This window comes from Anser cygnoides, chromosome 3 (genome assembly GCF_040182565.1).
Source record: "Anser cygnoides isolate HZ-2024a breed goose chromosome 3, Taihu_goose_T2T_genome, whole genome shotgun sequence".
NCBI lineage: Eukaryota > Metazoa > Chordata > Aves > Anseriformes > Anatidae > Anser > Anser cygnoides.
This window is the reverse complement of record NC_089875.1, coordinates 14,532,724-14,557,203: the sequence shown is the minus strand read 5'-3', so window position 1 is coordinate 14,557,203 and position 24,480 is coordinate 14,532,724. Positions and strand designations below refer to the sequence as shown.

The following is a 24,480-nucleotide window of genomic DNA, read 5'->3' as shown; positions in this document are numbered from 1 at the left end:
CTGGAGAAGGAAGGACAAGAGGGGATCTAATTGCTGCTTTCTGCTGTCTCAAGGAGGATTGAAGGGAGGATAGAGGCAGACTTCTTGGAGGCATACAGCAAAATGCAGGAAGCACAAGCTGCATCAAGAGAAGTTGTGACTAGAGTTAGGGGCAAAATTCAGAATGAGGTTTGTTATGTGTGGAACAGGTACCTAGAGAAGCTGTGGTATCTCCATCCTTGAAGATTTCCAAAACTTCACTGGACAAGGCCCTGAGGAACTGAATCTGACTTTGTAATTAGCCCTGATTTGACCAGATGGATTAGAAAGCTCCTTTTGAACCTACATCCTCCTATCATTCTATTTCAATATAAAATAATTGTGTCCTAACTGTACTGAAAAGCCGTCTTTGAGATAGAAATGGAAGGAGGTGTTTCCAGACCATTTTAGTGCAGTACAAATCCTGAAAAGCTTTTTCACAGTTGGGGATTTGTCTGAAGCTGTGAATTGTCTCCTTGCCCTCAGTTTCTTGCAGGTGCAGCTCTGGGAAGAAGCATACAAAAGGGAACTCCACAAAAATCTGGCACCAGCAGCTCAGCGCTGCACTCTGATTCTTCTAGCTTGACTGGAGATATATTCCAGCCAGCAAATTCTCCAGAGGTGTCTTTTGTATTCACTTATCTGGATTTATTACTGAGAAAGATTAAAAAATATATCAGATGGCATCTGAATTTGACACCAGTACCAGACCCTCAAAGAAGTTAAGGAAGCAAGGGAAATAAGTCTATTCAGATATGAAGTCATGGTTGGTATAAAATTTGGAATGATAAGATTAGAAATAAGGAAACAAAATAATATATATATGTATGAATGCGATTTAAAGTTGCAGTTTACCTTTTCTTTTCTTAGCTCTTTGTTATATTTCAATTTAAGATATACATCCTAGTCACCAGGCGAGGATTAGGATTCTAAATGCTGACCTATCGCTGGACGGGTTTAGTGTTCGATGTTGCTGTTCAGTTCTGGTCAGTCTCCAAGTTCTTCCCTTTGAGAGAAATTATTATGAAAGGGCAGCTGCACTGTTTTGGAAAAGATGTTTTTCTGGCCTAGTAGCATGTCTCCAACAGTGTTGGCTGTGAGAAGATTATAAAAGAATGAACATTCAGTGATGTTTCCCAAGAAAACTCTCAAAGCTTGAGGATCAAAGATCCCTGAGGCTCAAGAGTCTCCTCATCCAAAAATGTCTCCGTATTTCACAGTCCTCAAAGAATTTGTCTACCATGAACTTGTCCTGTCTCATCCTGAACTAATGCAAACCTTTAACGTTTACCATGTCGTGTGACAGAAAGGGTCCACAGCTTAAGTGCTTGCTGCCTGAAGAACCACTTCCTTCTGTTTCTTCTAAACTTACCACCTGCCATCCTTATTTAAGGCATTTTACATCGTGGATATAACTCCCAACACTGGATCTCTACCTCCTCTCCCCCTTCCCAGCTACACACAATCTTGCAGACCTCCACAGTGTTGCTCCACAGTTACTCTACCTTTGATCTTCCTCTGAACCTTTCCAGTTGTACACTTTTGAGGTGGGGAATTGCCAGCATTGCGTGTTCAAGATGTGTATGGCCCACAAGTGATAAACTGCAGTTGTGATGTTCTGTTCCATTCCTAAGCCTTCTAATATTCCATCTGTTTGATCCAGTGTCAATGCAGTTTTGATGGCTCCCATCTCTGTGTACTGAGTTAAGCTTTTCCTTCTTTTGCAGTAACATGAGGTTTTGGTAGAATCCTTCCTCTCACCTCCATCATTTTGAAGTGGGGAATGATACATAAACGCTGCATGTGAGCCTCTGATTACCAAATCACTCTTACTGCTCCCTCCTCCCTCACTGTCTGAAAGTTGATGTATTTTCTGTCTGCCTTCTCCTGATGGATGTCTCTGGCTTTGCAGGATGCTGGATATCATAGGATGCTTTTGGCTTTATAAAGAGGCCAAACAAGAATGTAAGAAGAGACATATTGGGTCAGCCTCTCCTTTCTTGCTCTTTTGTTAATGGGGACAGACAGGTGGGGACTGGCCGCTGCTGCTATGCTCCATCCTCTGAGTGGTCGGTTCCTTGAAGTCTGCAATCTTTATCTTCAGCTTTGACACTATCAGCATCTGGAATTGTCCATGTAGGCAAATATGCCCATGTGAAGGGTGGGAACAGTAGGATGGTGAAATACACCTGGAGTCCTCACCATCATTATGCAGCACACACAAAGGAAAAAGCAACTGCATCTGCTATCTATGGTTTTATCAGTGTCACAGGAAAGATGTTTTAGTGGTGGAAGGCAAGGAAGATCCTTTATATTAGTGACTCCTTGCCTATTTTTTTCCCCTGCCATTCTTTATCCATATTGCTGTTTTTTAAAAAAGAGGGAGAGGGGAAGAGATACTTCACCACTCACAGCTGTATTTCTTTCTCCCTCTCTCCATCCACCCCACTAACTCAGCTTGTGTTTTTTTCTCTTTGTGTGAATTCTGTCCTCCTCCTTGTAGTTCTGCAATTCTCCTTCCCACACCTGTGCCTCTATGTGATTTTTGTGTGCGCGCTCTTGATACCCACCATGGTTGTCTCCCTTTTGCCTTGATTAAGTAACCACACTACTTCCTTTTCCCCCACCAGCTCTGAGTGATATTCTGTTCACCTCTAAATCCTCTTCTTACAGACCCTCCAGTACTACAATTCCTACCACTTCCTCTTTTAGCACCTACCCAGGGAACCTTTCTCATCCTGAAAGGAAACCATGTCATCTCTGAGCTTTTCCTGGGGGAGCTCAGCCCTGCTACAGCTGGGTCTAGCTGAAGATGGAAGCTCAGGAAGGAGTGCTCTTCATCTGAAGAGTCCAAAGAATAGCAGTGGGCCCTTGCCTGCTGTCCATGTTTTTTCAGAGTAAGACCAGCTACAGGCACCATGACAGTGAGTTGCTTTCATGGGCAGCTCACTATCACAGACATGTCTGCATGTGGTGTAGACCCATTGGGTGTACTGGAGATAAGTCCAGTCTGGTAGCTTCAGCATTTGAGCCTAATTTTTAGGTTCTAATTAGGTATACATAATTCTTCTAACTTGAAAGTGAGGAACTGCCAAATGAAATTAGCAGATGTCAGGTTTAAATGAGAAGAAAAAAAAAAGTTCACAAAATAAGTGAATTCTTTGCCATAAGACATGTATAGCTCAAAAGCTTATGTATTCAGTAAGTAACTAGGCAAATCCATGAGAAAACATCCATGTACGTTTACGAAGTCCAGAAATGCATTTACTAAGAGCAAGACTGTGACCCTTCATTTCCTTATAATTGGTTTTGAGCAAGAAATTCCCTGCCAACAGCAGCAGCACTAGTCCTGTTTCCAGTAAAGGTAAAAGGAGGCATCATGATATGAGGCTAACAGAAACTCAATCCTATCATATTCAACATTAAAATCCCTTTCTGAGCAAAGGACTTGCTACAACTGGCATGTCATGTCCAGTCTGTCTCTACACTCTGGGGGAGTGTTACCTGTCCCTTGGTTTGGCTGACAAGTCAACTCTGGGAATTCTCTTAGACATAGTGTCACTGCAGGAGGAAAGCTGCAGAGATCGTTTGATTCTAGGCCACAAATAGGAGGAAAAGGTTGGCTCAACTGAAAGCTGCAAACAGGAATTTAATTGCAGTTTGCTGAAGGTAGTAGGAAATGGCAGGCTCTCCTGGCCTTCGTGCAGAATGTTTTCTGATCATGCTGATAAACACAGCTGGAATTTAAATGCAAAGAACTAGGGGTTTTATTCATGGTATCTTTTATTCATGTCCTAGTGTTAATTCTATGCCATAAGTAACATGTCTTTGTCACCATATTCTCTCTTCACGTTGACTTTAAGGCTGAGTCTGCTCAATTCTGAATTATTTAGATGAACAATATTATTGGAATAACAGGACCTCACACATGGCTGTGTTGGCCTAGAGCATCCAGATTGTTTTCCTTTGACAGGAGAACATCACATTTCCTTGGGTAATGCACTGCTGTGTGGAACACTTGCTAGTAGCTTCATTTTTTTCATAAAGAGTATCTGTCCTTTTAACAGATATCCTTACCTTTTACAGGCAAGATGGAGATTATAAGATGCACTTCATACTCATGCTCATACTTCAGTTTTTTTGTGAAAGCTTCTCTCAGCCACTTAGAATAAATTGTTTTTGTAAATTTATTCCAGCTAATCATGTCCGTGTTTGAGAACAGCATGAAAGAAAGAGGCATCACTGAAAATGAAGCCTTTGACTGGGAGAAGGCTGGTACAGATGTCTTGTTGTCCACTAGCACCTCTACTCCACCACAGCAAAACACCAGGCAAACTGCAGCCATGTTTGGGTGAGTATTGCAGTTACACCAGTAAGACTATGGACCTGCTCGATAACAAGCTCACTGACGAGTTCATTATTGAAAGATTCAAAGGCCATTATGATCCTGGAAAGTAGGAGCTGCCTGGTAACCGCTACCTGACTTGACTTGATGTATATTAACATGTATCCAGGGTAATGGAACCTGGCTTCAGACCCTTTCTGTCCTGAAAACATATTTTCTGCTTGGGATGAGTGTGGGTTGGAGTCACGTTCAGGAAAGTCTGGAGACCTTTGGCAGGGATTAATTGAACCCATATGTTTTTCATATTATATGGAGTGCACACAGGTGGCACTTCTGTGAGAGTGCCTGCTGCAAGGCAGTTCATAGAATCAGAATATCCCAAGTTGGAAGGGACCCATAAGGATCATCAAGTCCAACTCCAGTTGTTGGCTTGCTGTGGGGAGGTTTCTTATACAGAGCTGAACACATCATGGGTTCATGTGCATGCGCTGTTCATGCCCAGAATGTAACTTCCCAACCTTCACAGAGTGATTTGTGTGCTAGTGCAGAGGTACACAGAGATTGATGCTCAGAGGTGTAAATATGTCCAAACAAAAGCTGATAAGGTTTAGCTCAGTGGTCTGTCCTAGTGCTTTTGAGGGAACTGATAACAATAATAATCCACAGTAAAATTGAAGAACATAAAAGCTACAAAGCTTATTAAGCATCATTGTCTCATGCAAAGATGGGAAGTTTGTTTAAGCTACATATTGTGTAATTGGCACTCCTGGAAACTTCTGAAGAAGTTTCTGTCCCAAAATGCTTTCACTGACCCATCCCACTATCTTCGTGACTGTATGTTAGGTGAGTTCCTCCTATTCTGTTTCATGTTGCAGTATCTGAGGTAATGCTAAGCAGCTAAAAGCTGCTAAGAATTTCTGTGGGGCAGTATGATGGGATGCACTCTCTAAGTACTAATATTATTACCTTTTTTCTTGTCTTTTCCATAGGGTGGTTAACGTCACTCCAGTACCTGGGGATTTGCTTCGTGAGAACACTGAGGATGTCCTACAGGGTGAACATCTGAGTGATCAAGAGAATGCTCCTCCCATCCTGTCAGGCCGGCCAGCAGAAGGTCTTGGCCAGACACCAAACGCTGCTTTCAATGAGGCTGAAGTTTGGGAAGAGACAGATGTGAATCGCAACAAACTCAGGATCAGCATCAGCAAAGTAAAGAACATTTATTTGTCTCCTGTGGCTGCTGGTCTTAGGGCAATGAATTCATAGACTGCTATAAGCAACCTGGATCCACTGCTATGGCGTCCATAGTACAGACTAAAGATCACCGTGGAATTTCTCTGTGGAAATGGGGATCACAATTCTTTCACACAGTGGAAGCCATTGGGATTGATTTGGGGTTTTATGCAAAAGACATTTTTGAGCCCAATAATGCTAGGGCAAATCTTTCATATAGCCATTATATCATTATGTAGGATCTTGGTACTTCAAGCAATGGTGTTCTAGTCCCTGAGTAGCTGATATGGTATCAGAAATGTCCTAGTTTTGGAAATTATAAACTAAAATTTTACTGCATCCTTACCTCTTGGGGAAATAAATTCAATCTAAGGTGTCTTCATAAGCCGTATTTTTGCAAATCTTGATTCATCACTAGCCAAATTTTTGTCTTCCAATTTTTTAACTTTCCTTTCTATGGGTGGTACAATCTAAAAACGGCGTATAGTGATGGATTTACCCCTGTGAAGAGAGAATAATCTATTACTTAATACACTTGTATTTTTGCATTCCAAGGTCATATTAGTCTTTTTAGTCTACATGCCATGTAGACTTAGTTGGTTTTCCTTATAATCCTTAAGCTGTTTCTCAGTCCTTTCTTGCAAATGTGACCTAATTTCTTGGAGGCTTACCAGCTGATGATTCCATCGTAAGCATTATGTTTGAGAATCTACCCGTTTGTTTATTAGATCAACTTACATATTGTAAGTAAGCTAGTATTTGTTGTGTTGATCTCAATTATTTTAAAATCAGAATGTCACATGGCATGTTACCAGATGCAAACAAAATCTGTCAGCAGAGAAACCTTCATCAAGCAGCCATTTATCAGGGATTTATTGGGGGAATTATTTTTCAGGGAATTATTGGATTCACTTCACAAACCTGTCTTTAATGGACATTAGTGGAAAAGCATTAAATGTATGGTAAATCTACCAGCTGTTCAGGTCTGACTAGAATTCACTTTAATCTCTACACAGGCATGAAGTTAGTCCTTCTTTCAGCCCTATAGCTATCTCCACTATCCTTAGTCTCATTAGGAAAGATTATATTAGGACAAGAAAGCATCTCACCTAACTTACTTAAAATTCTCCAATGCATACAATTTGGATCAACGTGTTATTTGTGTGAAACATTAACAGAAGCATTCCTCAATACTGAGAATTATAAACCAAGTTCAAATCAATTCTTCATCTCTCTCTGGTAAACTAAATGTGTGCATTCACAGAAGTTCTCATTTGAAGGCACATGAAATAAGAAAAGCCTGACAGAGTGGGGCAATTCTATTTCCACAGCATACAAAAACAAAACAAAACAAAAGAATTTTACAGAAAAATCCTGGTAACTCCTATGTGTTTTTCTGTTCCTTAGAACCACCAGGTGCCTTGATGCTCTTCAGTCAGACCAAGATGTATGCAAGGGAGTCCTAAATGTCCTTTCCACATGCTAGTTGTACGTCATGTCTGGGTACTCAGCACTGTCATTCACAAGCTCTGCCATAACAGCAGCTAGAGGCAAGGGAGGTTTCTGCAACATCCACTGCATGACCAGGTGACTCTCCTGCCAAGGGTTATGCTATTTCTTGTCAGTTTACTGGCAAAGGAGTTAGAGGAGTCAGCACGGCAATGAGCACTTCAGTTCTGACAAGCTCTGTGGCTACACAGCAGTCTATGAAATAGAGCCTAGGACATCGTGCTTTCCCAGGCAAAAGAAATCTGGCCTTTCTGTCTGCGAGGGTTATCTTTAGTCTGATCCTTGCCTGTACTTTCTCTCTGCTAGGGCTGTTCTCTTTTCTTTGATTGTTCTCTGATAAAGCATCAGCTTTCATTCAAGTCACAATCACCACAAAGAGGAAAAAAAAGAGGCTGCAGACTTAATCCGCAGGGACACAGCTTCACCTCTGCTTGCAATTTCAGGCATCCCTTGTGTCTTTCAAAATGATACAGGCAGCTGGTGTGTAAAACACCCTTCTTCTATTCCCAGCTTTGCCATGCTTCATTTTCTGGTCTTGTGGAACTAGAATTAACTCCGTCTGTCTCTGTCCTGCTCTTTGTGTTTAGGTGATGAGTAGATCTTGCCATGTTTTTTCTCCCTAATACCTTGCTAGGAGGTATCAGGAGCATCTTTCTTCTTCGTTCACACAGTTCTGATTTCCTTCTGTCCCACTTCTCCCATGTCTGTGCTAAGGGCATTTTCCTTGCTCACTGTCACTGTTTGTTCTGAGTTTTTTCAGAAGCCTCTTCCTTCTCTCCTGCACCCTCTCCCAGTTTTCCACTTTTGGATCTTACCAAGTTGCCTGTTTCCCTACGGTTACAATGTCAGCATTTTGTTCCTCTCTGAAACACATTTGTCACCACCCTTCTTGCATGTTTTGGCCTGCATGAATTACAGATTAAATCGCTGTCATCTATTCTGCAGTTCCTGTAATGCCTGAAAGAACTCCACTCCCCCTAGCTGCAAAGGCTCCTTAGTCTTTCATTCCAAACCCAGCCTGAGTGGTTTAGATCTGCTAAATTACGAACACTGATTGACTGGCTGTGTACACAGTACTCACACAAAGGCAGCTTTCTTGATCAGCAACATTTTACTGAGAGGCCTGCTTATATTCAGAGTCTCTGGCATTAACAGAGGGCAAGTGAATTTAGGGCACGCTTCAGAATGAGATAAAAACTCTCCATGCATCCTCCCACAGAGGCAGCGCGTAGTAGCTGATGCTGCATGGCTGGCAGCACAACACGTTTGAATGCAAACCCTGACTACTGTTATAGACCTTGGGCCATTCTGCCTCTGTGCTTTTGCCTAAACAGGTCTTCTCTTCCTGGAGTAAGCAGCACAGTGGAAGGCAGAAGGCAGCTGTGTTAGTCACCTACTTCTACTCCTCTATCTGCTGCTAAAATAAAAATTAAAAAAAAAATAAATCACTAATGCCATGTGGAATGTACTCATAGATTTGTGAACACTCAATGCTCACAAGTCTCTACAAGTATGTTCAGGTCCCTGCATCTCCAAACTGCTGACCCTGGGTCTGTGGAAAGCTCTTAGAGACATTGTGGTTGAGTATGTATCCTGGAAGATTTTTTACAGAGGACCAAAATTAAACAAACAAACAAACACATCACCTTTGGAATTAGAAGTTGGCTTAGTTGTATCATCTTCATCCAAGTTAGAAGTATGTACATTGCAATATAATGCATGGACCCTGCACAGATAAATATAGACAAGCAATGCATTTTTCATACCAATTTGCTTTAGCTCTTAGACGCCTTGGAGAAGCAGTTAGGGTTTGTGTTTGCAGTAGTTTAACCCATGAAAACTCCTTTGAATTAGTTATTCCAAGGTAATTGAAAGGCAAAGGCCATCTTGTAAAGGCGGTTAAATATTTGAACTGATTAAAATCCATACGTTGTTTTAATATAGTTAATTGCAGGGCATATTGTCCCTTGCATTGCTTGTGTAGGTTGTGAAAACGCAGCTGAAACCGTGTCCTGGAAGAAAGGACAGAGCAACAGTGAAGGATGGGAAATCAAAGTCTGTGGTCAGTTTTTGAGGTTCTCTGTGTTTACCCCCTACAGACTCAGTGCATGGTGGAAGAGGAGCAGAGAAATGGTGTCTGCCCCAGCTCTCCTGTCCGAGTGCCTCCGGAGTCCCCTACTGCGCAACCACGCTCCCTAAGATACCGCCGTGTGAACAGCCCCGAGTCAGAACGCCTCTCCACTGCTGATGGCAAAGCAGATATACATGAAAGAAGGTTTGCTCACCCTTTGTAACATCCTACTGCTCGTAGCAGTGTCTTGAGGATTGATTTTTGAGGCCAACCTGATCATTAGATAATTGGGCACTGAAAGGTCATTTCTGGGTGGAGGAGTCAACTCACATCAGCTTTATGATCTTTGTGATGATTCACTGATGTCTGTTAATAAAGCCAGCTAGTGAGAAGAATTCTTATCCTGTCCCTGGATGGAAATAACTCCATAGATGGAGGGAGGGACGTTTTTCAGAGGGAAGGCAAAGTATTAGATCAGAGAGAGCATAGCTTTTTTGACAAAGCTTTTGGCTGACCTGAGGTGGGGGGAAATAATGGATGTTGTTAGGATACATACAGGGGTGCATGTATTCTGAGAGCTAGCTGGCAGACCCTCATCTGGTGGGTTTCATTATTTCATTAGTTTTCACTAATAATAATAATATCCATTTTTTAGCCTATACTATTGCACTTGTTTGCATGTGCTAAGTATGCATTGCACCCAGAAGGCAAAGCCTGATTTTGAGGACTAACGGAGTACCTAATATCAGATCCACAGCACAGAAATGAAGAACAAGCCAAGAATAATAAAAATAATTAAAAGAAGCTGCTTAAAGTATTGTTTGCTGAGGAATGCATGTTACAAGACATAGGCCCGTGATGTTGGTAATCCCCTTCATACTCCCTGTTACTCTCTTGTCCTCTTCGTGTCGAAAGTCAGGGCATGGACTGGCATTGCAGAACTTACTGGTGAAATGACCCCTGTAAAACAGATAGGAAAGAGACAAGCCTTCTTCTCTGACTTCTTCTTTGTCAGAGAAAATCTGACAGACTTCAGCCAGGAAGATCAGTCTCAAGGAGACACAATTTGGAAATGAAGGAGGATCAAAAAGAACTAGAGAGAGGGGATGAGCCCTTAGCACTACCCCCTGTTTGTTAGGTACTGGTTCATTCTGGATGTCTGGAGGAAGCTGTAATACTTCTGTACCCCAGGAATGATTGTTTGTGTTGCTGTTAATAATTTAGGATTTGAGTAACAAATCTTGGTTCTAGCTACCTCTTTCTTTTCTTGTCCTCTTTAAAATAGGAAGGGAAATAAGCCATTTATAATTGTCAGCAGTACTAGTCCTGTACATTCACTGAAAGATTTTAACTAATTCCTTTATTTTTCCCATTCTTTCTTGTCTACTCAGCGTCATGCTAACTTAGCACAGAAAAAGTGTATTATCCAAGAATCATCCCTTTCTCCTGTTCTCTTCCCTCAGCCCCTATTTTTAAAATAAATATCTTTTTTTCATCTTCCACATAGTCTGCCTCAGCATAGTGCAAATATAATCCCATTGTGCCACACAGTTTTCTCTTTATTCTGTTTTCTTCTTTTTACAACACAGTCACAACTCCCAGCAATGAGAAATTCCTCTGGCTTCCTGGAGTAAATTCTTCCACTCCAGGGGTCTCACCTCTTCTGGGGAAAGGAGGAAGACATTGGCTAAATCCAGACACCTTCTTTTATTTTTTTAACAAGAGCTCACTAAAATCCAGTTTTTCACATACTGTGTGTATGTGTGCAGGGGGGCACTCTTCAGTCTTACCTTGCTACTTTGTCTCCTCTGTTCACAAAAATATACTTTATTTTTAAGTCTTTAACAGATAAAGCCTTACTTCTTTCAGGTTCATCAGTTGGATTATGCTGAGATCTTTGTTTTTGCATACTACTTTCTCTGCATCATCCCGTGGTTCGTCTCCTTCCCTAATTCCTCTTTCTTCATCAAAAATTACTCATTTTGACTCCTAATTGACTCCTAATTTGACTCCTCACAGCTCTGACCTTCCACTGTGTTAAAGATACCCAGTTTTGCTTAGTAACCCTCACCCTTCAGTCAGTCTTCAGAAACTTTCAGAAACTTTTCTGTTTCCCCTGATGCTTTCTTACATACAAAAGTATTTTTCCAAGAAGAGTATGTTAGGCTCCTGTATGGTTCTTGCTGAAATCTCTTTGTAAAAAAACACTGCAGGTGTCTTTTACTATGCAGCAGACATTCTGACTGTGCAACAAGCTGCCAGCCTCTGTGATAGACAGGACTGAATAGAGAAGCAAAGTGAGCAGCAGGTGCAGGCCAAATGGGAAGCGAGGACCATAACGCTGTGCAACAGAAAGACAGAAGTGCCTCTGGCTTTTCCAGCTGTGATGATGCCAAGGCCATTGGGGCACAGGGAGCTCCCAGGGCTTGTTTGAAAGGTATTTCTGCATGGCTGCATAAGTTGCTGCTATTTAGGCTGTGAGTCACTGAACACTATACCACCCTCTGGCAAAGAATACTTGCTGTATTTCCTTCCTGCTCCTCCAGATTATTTTGAGGTCACCTATGCCTTTTGAGCATTTCAGTGAAATTCCTGCTGCAAAATGGAATCAAAGGTTCTTGCTGTCTCCAAAGAGCCTATGTAGCCACCTTAGAGGCCTCAGTGGCCACCTTAGAGAGAGCACGGTGCAGCTGAAGGGTCTATAGGAGCCCAGCAGAGAAAATGTTAAGTCAGATGGTAGATTTAAGATTTAGGGTTTTATTTCACAGAGGAGTACAACTTCCCAATGAGGAAACTTTATTTCACAAAGCAGTAGAACTTCCCAATGGATACACGGGTTTTGTGGGGGAAAACTGGTTTGAATACTGTCATCTACACAAAGAGAGTTGCTGAAATTGGCTGTCATACTGAAGTACTTCAGGGGGGATGTCTTTATGCCATTGTAGGTTCTATTAGATGTTTTTGCCTAAACCTGTCTTTTTGAAGTGTACCAATAAATGAGTGAAAACTATAGAGTTTTTTTCTCAACTCTTATGACCCCCTAACTCTAACCACAAACCTGACGTATTTTTAACAGTTTTCTGTTTTGTCTTTAGGTCTCGAATGGATTTACCTGGCTCTCCATCACGGCTTGTGTGCTCCTCCCAGCCAGCCCAGATGCTGTCCATTGACACTGGCCAAGCTGACCGGCAGGCAAGTGGTAGGATGGATGTGTCTGCTTCAGTGGAACACGAAGCCCTTAGCAATGCCTTCCGCTCAGTGCCACTTGCAGAGGAGGAGGACTTCGATAGCAAGGAGTGGGTTATCATTGATAAGGAGACAGAGCTGAAGGACTTTCACCCAGGTGCTGAGCCAAGCACCTCTGGAACCACGGATGAGGAGCCCGAGGAGCTAAGACCTATTGAAGATGGTGAGGAGAGGAGGCGCTTGGGGGCAGATGCTGCAGTCAGGCCGAAGACGCATGATGGGCGAAGTCGGGGTATGCAGCCTGTGACTGAGGAGGACAGTTCCCACAGACATGAAGGACCTTCTCAAACAGTGTCTGACAGTAAACACGAACAGCAGGCAGGAAGTCCAGCCCACTCCCCCCTACACTCAGCACCAGCGATCCGACAAAGGAGACGAGAATCTGAACCTACTGGTCCTCAGAGACAGGTAAGATCCCTGCTCTGGTCTGTATCTCGTTGCCTAGGGTAGCAAGGTCGTCATCTTGGGAAGCCTCAACCATGCTGGAGAAGTCTGTGATTCCAAGCATGAATGCTCTTGTGAAACTCTTTCTAACAGTGATTACAAATGTGAACTCCTTAGAGGTGCTCCCTATAGCTAGGAGCCTTGTCCACTACTAAGGACACGCTTATTAAGATATTTTAGCCATTTTTGCATGGAAACAAGAGGAGAGCACAGTTCTGGTTGTGGGTATCTTGAATCAGTTCTCTTATTGCCATCCCTCAGTGATTTGTTAATAACTGCTTAGTGGTATGGAGGTGTTGCTAGCACACCTTCTCCTCATAGTTTCTCAGCAGCAGCAGCGTTATATTGCAAGAGAGTGCTGTCTAATGTAATCACACATCGTGGGTAGGCCTGCAGCAATGCAAAGCATAAAGCAACTCCCTGAAATTAAACTTTCTTTTGAATACCTAATAAAAAGCTCAGAGTAACCAGCACGTACACACCCCATTAGCCTTCAGTGATTGGCATTGTTGCTACGAGACATTTACTCACAGAAATGTTCATTAGCTACAGTGTTGTTTTTTGTTTTTTGTTTTTTTTTCAGATAGTTGTAGAGGACTTCTTTCTTTCAGTTTTGCCTTTTTTTTTTCTTTTGATCCTCTGAAGATATAAAGAAGTTAATTTATTAGTAAGAATAAATATCTTTTATTACACTACCTGGAAAAACATGATATACCGTTAGGCTCAGAGTTCCTTTATCATATCTAATCTTCATTTTTCAGACATGTAGAAGAAGGCTCTCCCTATACTGTAGTCTGTTCATAGCAAGAAGCAATAAAATTGTTCTCCTGAGGGCTGAAATTTGTATGTTAGTATGCACATGCAATCCATAAGTGCGGGAAACAGTAGGCAACTCTTGGGTTATGTACACCCTGATACCCTCCTATGGCAGGTGCCTGTGCAGTCTTCTTACTGTCCTCTGGAAGATGGTAGCTCCATCTCCTGTTCCCTCTTGAGCTTATTCTCTAAGCGAGTGTTCCCTTTATTGGACCCTCCTGTGCAGACCCTGCCCAGATTCTTCTCTTCTCTGGAAGAAAAAAAAAAGAAAAAAAAAGGAAGAAAAAAAGTAAAAAAAAAAAAAAAGTGGAGGAGTTTGTTGTGTAAAGCCAATATATGGAATGCCCCAGATATCTAGAGGCTGCTTAGGCAGGACTGTCAGGGTTGAAAGGGTCTGTGTGTGAATTTGTTCTGTACACTTACTAGGCTGGTCAATGCAAGATGTGATGAACATGGTAAGAACCAGCTGGTAACCAGCAGGGATGCCCACCGACATATTTAGCACAGCTACAGAAGGCTGGAGCAAGCATAGCAAGTGGGCATAGCAAGTAATAATACAGCTATGTGAAATGACTGAGGGAGCTGGGTGTGATGCAGTATGAAGGCTGCTTATCACTGTATGGGGTTACTTTAAAAAAAATGTTACCATAGCAGGCAACAAAGGAAAAATCATTTCCTGTCGTTAAATACAGGTAATGTGATTGTGGGTGATCACTGTTAATTTATCAGACACCCCTGGTTCTCCAGCAGACTGTGATTTCTTTGCTCTTCTGTTCTGAAACACCCTTTAGTTACTTCTAGGCCTAGCTTTTTTTGTAGTTGAACCAACGCTGGACTTGCTTGAGTGGCTGGGGTTTGCTTGTGCTTCCTTTGATGTCTGGATCCTTCAGTTGACTCTCTGTACACAGCTTCAAAATGACTTGTATTTTTCTGTTTTGTCACAAAACCAACTGCTAATTCTCAAAGGAAAAATAACGTGGTGCATGAAGGAAAGCCGAAGCCTGTTCTTTGGTATGCAGAGATGGAGAGACAGTTGATTAGGACCAGCATTTTAATGAGGGTTGTAAACAGTTGCCCAAGGGCTTCACTAATGAAAATACTGAAGGCCTGACTGGCAATAACATATGTTTCCTGCAGCTCTGTCTTGAGCTTCCTCTGGGTTTGTATGAAACTGTGATTAGATAGTGTGTGTGAATGAATCTTCCTCATCTATGAACATAATCCGGGCCTTTAAGATAAGTGAAAATGCCACTAAATGCAGAACTACCATGGCTAAGGTCATGGGCCTTGTTGTGTGGATTTAGGACCTCTTTCTGGTCTCCCTAAAACTGGTGATCATCCACTGATGTCAGTAGAGTACTGAGAGCAAAAGGGTAATCCCTACTCTCATGCTTTCTTTTGTTGCTCCAATATATAAGCCACTTCTGGCAAAAAGACAGTGACCTCTCGATTATCACAGAATCACAGCATGGTTGAGGTTGGAATGGACCTCTGGAGGTCATCCAGTCCCTCTGCTACAGGATGGGTCAACTAGAGCAGATTGCTCAGGGCTGTGACCAGTCCAGAATGTCTATGAGGATGGAGACTCCACAAGCCTCTGGGAAACCTGTTCCAGTGTTCAGTCCCCTTTATTGGTAAAGAACAAACAAACAAAAACCTTCTGTTTAAACTGAATTTCCCATATTCCAATTTCTGTCCATTTCCTCTTGGCTTTTCACTTGGCACCACTAAGAAGAATCTGGATCCATCCTCCTTTTTTTCCATCAGGTATTTATATACATTTATAAGAAGCCTTCTCTTCTGCAGGCTAAACAGCCCCAGCTCTCTCAGCCTCTGCTCCTATGAGAAATGCTCCAGTCCCTTCATCATCTTTGTGGTCCCTCACTAGACTCTTTCCAGTATGTACATGCCTTTTCCATACTAGGGAGCCCAGAACTGGACCCAGCACTCCAGGTGTGGCCTCACCAGAGCTGAGCAGAGTGACTCCAGTATCATCCCCCCCTGGGCTACACCTCTAGTGACTGGCCTCTAGCTGGACTTTGTGCCCCAGAGCACAACATTTTGAGTCTGGCTGTTCAGACAATTTTCAGTCCAACTCACTGTCCACTTATCTGGCCCATATTTCATCAGTTTGTCAGTGAGGTTGTTATGGGAGACAGTGTCAAAAGCCTTACTGAAGATGAGATAAGCAACATCCTCTCTTCTCCGCTCACCCACTGAGCCAGTCAGAAAATCACAGAAAGCTATCACGTTCATTAGGCATGATTTTGCCTTCAAATATCCGTGCTGATGTCTCACAGTCACCTTCTTCTCCGTAAAATGTTTGGAAATGACTTCCAGGAAGATTAGCTCTACAACCTTTCCAAGCTGACTAGCGTGTGGTTCCTGAGTTATCCTCATCTAGAGCTCAGATGTTTGTTCAAATGTCTGAAACTGCTGGGAAAAGGATGCTGTACTGCACGTGTGAGGGAAGGTGGTGCCCTTGGGAAACTGCGGGTGTCAGACGGAGCACAGTATGAATGGATGCTGCTGTGGGGAAAGTGAAGTATAGAAAAAGCCTTGAATAGCTTGGGAGAGTTTCTGGCTTGGATTTTCTCATATATTAGATATCTTCTAGTTTCAGATGACAATAATACAGCTGCAATGGGGTGTAGATTGATGGGAAGCCCTGGTACAGAGGGAGAAAAGTTTTGTCAGAAAAGAGTGTCCAGCTCAAGCCCTTCTGTCTGTGCACTGCTTGGTGCATCACTGAGCACACGGCAAACTGTTTAACAGAGCTTTTAGGGTTTACTATAATATACGTATTTTAATAATGTTGTAACAGATCTCTGCTTGGGTTTATGTACTAACGTGCAGATGAAGCTGTAGAAATAGCTAAAAATGTGTAAAAACAGAAATCTTGAACCAGCACTTTTGTTTACATATTAATCCTGGTGTAGGGTTTCTGTTACTGTTGGAAAACAGTTATATCCACACCTAGCAGTATCATTTAAAAATTTGTCAAGTTCTTAAATATGCTGAACAAATTCACTGACACATGACAGAGATGGCAACTTACGTCTGCCTTCTTCATTAGGAGGAAATACAGCCATTCATGCATTTATAAATTTTAGCCATTACTTCTGTCTATAGGGCAGCACACGAATACTTGTTGACTTGGAGTCTCTTTTGCTGCTAGTACAATTGGCACTATACCAAATATTTTGAGACTTGCCTGCCTAATACATGCCTGCCTAAATGGTGTGCTATCTAAAAACCACAAAAAAAGTGAAGCAGTACTGGGAGGTCATATTAATTCTTCGTTACCTATTCTTGGATATATTCTGCAGAGTTCATAGAGTACTTTGCTTACACTGTGTCTTGCAATCCCATCTCCCAGGATTTCATCCTTTAATAAAGGTCTCAAAGTAAGGGCCACTGGTACATTTCCTCACCAATTTAGCCGTGTTGTTAGAATCATTCTTAAAAAAAAATCCCCCTCGGTGCTATGTTAGGCCTCTTTTCTCCTTCAGCCAGCCTCCCACAGCCAGGAGAATGCCACACATGAACTTATTTAGAATTGTCCATGTCTGAACCCTGGGAAGTCAGCAGTTGTGAAGATTAGGAACTATTCTCAGCCATAACCCACCACTGGTGTCTGCCAAGAGATCACACAAGCGTGCTCAGCATGAAGACCTGTGTTGGTAACACCGTGGGTAAGACAGGAGGCAGTCAGAAGCACGTTGCACAGGCTGCCTGGGCCAGCTTCACCCAGGAGTCCAACTTTACCTAAGATCACCCAGTTTATTCTGTGAAAAGCTGTGCTGAGACCCTCACTGAGCCACAAAAAAATCCCTGTTTTGGTATTGAGCCCGTGTGATATCCCAAGTGCCCCCATGCTCCTGAACCCCATCACTGCCTCATTTGAGGGAAGCTGCAGTCATCACGTTGCATGATATCTTTGGGGGCAGAGCAGGTAGGCCAGGGGAAGAAGGCGGAAGGGGAAATGAGGTACAGAAAGGTGCTGTGTGTCTTGGTTTCCTTTCCCTTCTGCTGCAATGATATCAGGAAAAGGTTCTGCACCCAGAGTGCCCTCAGGCACTGGGACAGGCTCCCCGGAGCAGTGGTCACAGCACCGAGTTTCTGGAGTTCCAGAAGCGTTTGGACAATGCTCTCAAACACATGGTGTGATTTTTTGGGGTGGTTCTTTGAGAACCAAGAATTTGGACTTGATGATCCCTTCCAACTTGGGATATTCTATAATTCTATGATAATGTCTGTAGGCTACTCTGAGGGGACCTGAGGGACCATTTCTCAGTGGTGAGCAATGGGCATTCGCAGAAGATGGGACGGACTCATATTGCCCCTCATTCAGTGTTGCATTAAAGGGTAAAGAAGTTTGGCAGGACCTAAACCCCCTTGCGTTCCAGCTTGTCGTCAGATATCAGGTTGCGGCTGGTCTTAGACTCTGAGTGATGCCCATTTCAGCACTAAAGTCCAGTCACATTCAATATATTGAATTACTGCGATCACGGATGCACAAATAGTGCAATACACCTTCAGTCTAGTAGATTAATGACTGGTGCAGTTTGTTAAAGCAACAGGAGTACAGGTTCTTTTGGATTGCCAGTGATAAATACACTGTCTGCAAAGCACATGCAAATACCAAGAATATGACTAAGCACTCGGTATATCTGAGGGTTTGAATCTCACCCAATAGGTGCCCCTATGGGGGGAAGAGAGGTTCAGCCCATTGACTGATCCCAGAAGTCAGCAATGTCCTCCTGGCTTGTCTGTGATGGTATCTTCCCTCACATTTTTCCTCTCTTGGGCCGTTTTATACCATTTTCTTAGTTTTAGGTGGAGGTTGAGTGACTTTAGTCATACGTACCTTCATTACAATTGGTATGAAATTTTCCCGTTTTTGTTTTAAGGGAATAGGCTCAGAGGAATTCAGAGCGCATGCTCAGAGAGCGGTGGTTGCACCTTGGAGGTGGGTAGCCTTTGGGATGGAGTTGTTTTTTGACATGATAATGAGCAAAGTTCACCCAGAGGACATGATTTTGTTATCAATTTGGCTCAGGGCTGGCCATGCAGTCTGTCAGTTCCACAGTACCATCAGGTTCCCCATCCCTGCAGTGGTACCACAGAGCCTGGCCGTGGTGTCTTCATTCGTCTCCACCCTCCGTGCTATTTCTCTTAGAGTCAGCACAGCAGGCTCCCCTGGTGTTGCCAATATCTGATGTTGCAGTTTGTGTTGCCAAAGGAACTATCACGGAACAGATTCCTTGCATATCTGCCTCATCTCACCCTGGGAGTTTCCTCAGCGCTGAACCTTCTCTTAAGATATGGATGTAGGTTTAGTCTCCATAAACCACCTCCAGCAACTATGCCACACTCAGCTTAATTCCCCACGAGCTGCACTTGGTGCCCGTTGTAGATGATGTGGTTCTTTGACATTTACCTCTTCCAGCTTCCCTCCACAAGAGAAGAGCATGTGAGCTGATGGAGAAGGATGTATGTAGAGCTGTTCTCTTACGCGATTTAGATTCTGGATTTCTGTCCATTCATGTGTTAGGAATAAAGGATACTATTAGAGAATCAATGCTCATGTATGCTCATTGTATGCGTACAGGTCACAAAAATCAAAACCTTAAGCTCAATTCCTAATTACATTTCATATATTATTTGAAATACATTGAGCTCTGTCAGCACCACATTTCTCTGGGTCTTCACAGGAGAGGTGTCATCCTGTTCCTGTCCAAAGAGAGCAGGACAGGCTTGATGGAGCGTGGTCCAGCCGGATTGCTGCCAAGGGCAAAGGGATAAAGGAGGGCAGCACCTCCAGCTTTGACTGCGTAATTCAAGCATTAGAACATCAGTTAATGAGAGTGGCATGTCTGTAACCTCAGCTTCAGCCAGGAGGCAGCAATACCTGAGTATGCTTGCTGGTGGGGCATTGAAATTTGCCCCTTCATGGTGTCGGCAAGGTCCTTGGCTCTGTGCTGTAAAGGAAGTCCATCTGGATAGTTGGAGTGATTCCTTTTCTTTTTTTTTTATATAAGAGAAGACTTTGCCGTGTTGGTATGATATCTACAGTGGAAATCACACAACATGCTGATCCCAAACATGGAGCAAAGAGTAATTATAACAAATCCAGTGTGCTTATTTGTGCAGCACCTACAGACAATATACCCAGAACTGAATTTCTATACCATCTACACAAAGAAGAGTTGGTTGTCTTTAAGAGAAATTGGAGTTGCTGTGTAGAATTTCTTTGTCTCGGATACTCTGAGTGACAGCATTACATTATTATTATCTGACAATCTGATCTGTGCAGTGACTTACAGTACATTGAGGACTGTGAATAATTGCTTTTCATATTTAATGCCCACCACTAGCTGAGTAGTTCTCAGATTCTTATGAAGATAACCTGCCTGCCTCAAAGCACTGCAAAAATATTGAAGGTGATAGAAAAGAGATGTGACTGGATGAAGTTCAGCTCTTTCCTTGTATGACTTGCAAGGGCAACATCTCTAGTAAACTAAGGAGAATAGTGTTGGCTTACAAAAATGCAGTATTGCCTTTTCACATTTCCCAGTTAGACTTTGAAACCTGCAGAGACTTCCTGAAAAGAAATGCAGCACAAGGAAGGGAATGGATTTAAAAGGAAACATGTAATTCCAGGAAAAATGGCCTGTTTGGAAATGGAGGTTTGCAAATGTCTGTGAAAGCACTAGTTTCATAGCACGGGTAGAAAGGGGAGGAAGGGTTTAGCATTTTCAGGGTGTCTGAAGAGTTTGAAACCATCCCTGTACTGCCTCTCTCTTCTACTCAGTGCATAGAGGGAAAGTAGGGTCTGCAATCTCATCATGACACAAGCTCAGACATTGCCCTCTGTGAGTATACCTTCCTCCCTTCCCAGGCCCCTCCAGGATCACAGAAGCAGAAAAGGGACCTAAGAGTACATCTTCTCCTCATCCCCTCATGTGGCTCTGTTTTCTGAATTTCTCAGTGAAAGATAATTACACACTGCCTGCCTTTCCAGCAGCTGCTGTCCTCCACTCACCAAAACTGGAAGCATTAACACTTCCCTTGCAAGTACCGAATAAAGAAGTGTATCAGGAAGTCAGCAATGTAAGCATGAAAAAAGGGAAGTCCACTAACAGCCCCAAAAGTTGCCTTTGCAAATCCCTGGAGCAAGTTTTAATAAGATTCATTGAAAGAGTCCTTGAGAATCCCTCACTATTCAGTACGTATAATTATTTTAGCGCCAGGTGTTTCACCTTTTCTCTTGTAGACATGGTTTCCAAGTGCGTTCAGAGTTTGACTGTTACCTGTATGCAGTATGTATGAGTAGCCTAATGACATGTCAAGATAAGTGATGCTGGAGAAGTGAGGCCTGTGGCCTGAAGAGACACTTCTCCGTAGCCAGAGGAGGGGACTGACGTAGCAGAGCCTGACACTCCTGGTGTCACTCATGTTCGCATGTGGCTGGGGAGAGTATGCCAGGCCCCCTGTAACTGCAGGCTCCCGTGGTGCCCCTAGGACCCCTGGGAATTTATAAACACAGAGTGTAGAGCAATTTATAAAAACAGAGCGTAGAGCAAAAGCATTTCTCGTCCGCCGGCGAAGATGTCTGCAGCATGCGCATCACAAACCAGGGGCGAGTCAAGTCTTTGCCTGACACCTTTTCCTCCACTCTTCTTGGTCTTTTTCAGTTGGAGGAGGACAGGCCTTCTCAGCACTCCCTCCCGAGGTACAGCCCCCTGAGAAGACTGGCGTCCTCCGTTTTCTCCTCCTCAACCCTGGAGACAGAACACTACCCTCACGTTGGTGGCACTTTCATACAGCGCAGCCGTTCGGCGGAGAGCAGCCCCGTGCGCATGCCCCACCGCAGGCACATGCCCCCCACGGCAGGAAACCACAGACTCATGCCTTCCGTCCTCCGCATTTCCAGGTCCCAGCTCCAGCAGGTGTGGGCCCGCTTCACACACAAAACATAGCCTGTTCAGGGAAGCAGCAGCCTCCATAATGCAATAATAGATCCCACCTGCCCACAATGTGTCACCACTTAATGCAATATTGAATCCCAGACAACACTGGCCTAAGGTACTGTAACTTCCAAAGCCCCCGCAACCAGACCCCGTACAGACTGAAAACATCTGCCTTTCTAAACCTCCCAGCAACCTGGGCAAGGGGCTGCAGCATGGCCGAAGATGAGAATGCACATGGTGAACGTGTAACGTGTTAACGAGGTGGATGCCAGGGCTCATCTCAGAGACTCGCTTGTGTGTCCTGCAGCCTTGGGGTAGGAAGTGCAGGGCTGCCTCACTGAACACGTGCAATCAAGCCACAAACATCGTCAAATTATGGCTGGAGTGAAGAGACCGTGGAGGTATCGGCAAGCGTTACCTTCCCCATGCAAATCAGTTCAAGCATCTTTGTTGGTATCTTACACCGGGCCACATCTGTAGGCGGTTTTACTCCATCTAGGCATAGGCTGACTCCCACTAGAAGCTCACCTGAGGCAGGACCTCAGGATTTGTCCCTCTTGTGGAGTTACGATCATGTATCTCTTCGTTGCTTTGGAAATCCCCATGCTTTCCTTGTGGTTTTGTTTCCATACAGTGACCACATTGTTCTGTCTCTCTGGCTTTGCCTGTGTTACGTGACAGTGGACCTGTTTGTCTGCTCTCCACTCCTAAGCTGCTCCAAACCTCCCTGCCTTCTGCCCAGAGGCACCGACTGTCAAGAGTTGGATAGCAAGGATTTTCTTACTGATCCAGCTGTATATTATGCTCTTTCTAAATTCTAAAAATTTTAGGCACCTGCAGCTTTTCAATGGCAGAGCAGCCTTGCTTCTTGGCCTTGCTTGGAAATGCCTATGATAATAGATCTCACTTTAGAAATAAACTGGCCTCGGTGGTGGTATACAGAGCCCCTAAAGCCCTTGTCTAAAACTTGAATCTCAGAGGCAAAGGGAGATCAAATTTATTTTAAATTGTCATAAATATCCTTATTTCCCAAGTTTGCAGGGATATATTGTCCTTCTCAGCATGGCTGCAGTGTGAAATACCAAGCTGTATGAAGACCTGTAGTTAAGTGAACGTTGTAACTGTTTTTTATTGAACTGAGCCTTTGGTCTGGTCTTCTGGGAGAAGAGGCAGTATGGATGTTAAGCGCTTATAGAAGGGGGGATCAGTGGTGGTGCTCAGGGCTTCAGGAAAGCATGAGTCCAAAGGAAAATACTCTGCAGAAAATATGCAAGCCCAGGTTGCAAGTACATGGAGGTTTCAGACAGCTATGAAAATGGTGTGTGATATGTGTGGCTGTTGAGAGAAAGCTAATGACTTGTGACGCAAAGGTGTTACTGCGTAGATAGGATGTTTCCAGTTGAGTTACAGTGAATGCTTCCTTTCAAATTCTGATTTCTGTACGTTTATCTGCCCTGCCTGAGGTTCCCTTAAGATCAGATTCACTTTCCTATAAGCAAGCGTAAAAGAGCAACCTCGGACAGTGTGAGATGGTTCTTTCTGAGCTCAGAGGACCTGGCCCGGTGGTTCCGCATGCCACAGGACTTGCTTAGGCAGGCTGGGCGTGCGCTGCCTCCTGCCTGCCCACAGAGCATCCAGTGGAGATGGAGGTGGAGAAGGCAACATGCTGCTTGAGAAGATTTGCGTAGGCACAGCCAATCTCTTCCCACAGTCATTTTTGAGTCAGTGGCATTAATTTCTTTTGCTTTGCACCAAGAATGTGAGTGAACAGGACACTTTACTGCCCAGTAAAAAAAAAAAAAAAAAAAGAATATCTGCAATTTGCTTATCAGTTTTATTTTTACAAAAGAGCACTGGGCATCCCTAGAGATGCATAGACTGGATTAAAGAGTAGCCTAATACTAGCTAGCAGTTCTTTTCTCATGAAGGGTAGAAACCAGAAAGAGCAAGGCTTTGCTTTTCTCAAAGTGACATGAGAGGTGATGATTTCCGAAAGTAGACTCTGCTCTGATTTTATTTTTCTCCGTGTTCAATAGAGTTGACTTTACTGGAACAGCAGGTTCCAGAGAAAACAGAGTTTATGAAAGAAGGAGATCTAAAATCAGTAGCTCTTAATAATTTTTAGTTTATAGTTTCCAAAACACTGATGTTCACTTTTCAAGGCCAATTTGAGGAACAAGGGTTTGTAGAAATAAAACAAATTCTAGTTTTGCCAGTGAAAAAAGGGGGCAAACAAGATCACTATAATTTATAAACTCTATTTTTAAATAAGTTCTAACCTGCCAGTTTCAGAAAAAAAACGACTAGCCATTAAGTAGCTTTGTACATAAAAATTTAGAGGGCAGTAATCTGTCTAATGCTACTCATCATGGCTATATATAGAACTGTTCTGATAAGTTCGAAAGTCTGATTGATATAGTTGATTTATACAGACCTCAATAAGACTCTTTTCTAGTAAAAATCTTTAATAAATTTTAAACCAACTAACCAAACAAAAATATATATATATACTGGTATCTCTTACAAGCAAGGATGTTTCTTGTTAGGATTTCTGATTTTCTGACCTTAGCTCAACACTGTTCCATGCCTTTAGTGGCTGTCAAGAAGAAAAAAGAAAATCACTGGAGAGAAGGTTTGCAGTGAGAGGAAGATGGGTGGCTTGGTAAAAGTATGCTAGCAGGCCAGCTCTGCAGAAGGATCTGGATTGCTTGATAAGCTGCTTGCATTCAGACTAATTACTGCATCCACCCAGGAACAAGGATGTGTTTCAGAGTATGAAGAATGTAGGTCACAGGCACAGAGTGGGTGAAACTGTGCCCTCG

The 24,480-nt window shown here is 43.2% G+C and overlaps 1 protein-coding gene across 5 annotated transcripts in view; it reads left to right on the top strand.

Annotated features, from left to right (window-relative positions):
- The window catches only part of TTBK1 (tau tubulin kinase 1), a 107,423-nt gene that overhangs the window by 59,580 nt on the left and 23,363 nt on the right, over positions 1-24,480 (top strand). For all 5 annotated transcript variants that reach the window (XM_048079022.2, XM_066993526.1, XM_066993524.1 and 2 more), the window contains 4 exons: positions 4,215-4,369; positions 5,353-5,572; positions 9,205-9,380; positions 12,272-12,830. In XM_048079022.2, the coding sequence (XP_047934979.1) occupies positions 4,215-4,369; positions 5,353-5,572; positions 9,205-9,380; positions 12,272-12,830 (1,110 nt within the window). The remainder of the gene's footprint in view (positions 1-4,214; positions 4,370-5,352; positions 5,573-9,204; positions 9,381-12,271; positions 12,831-24,480) is intronic.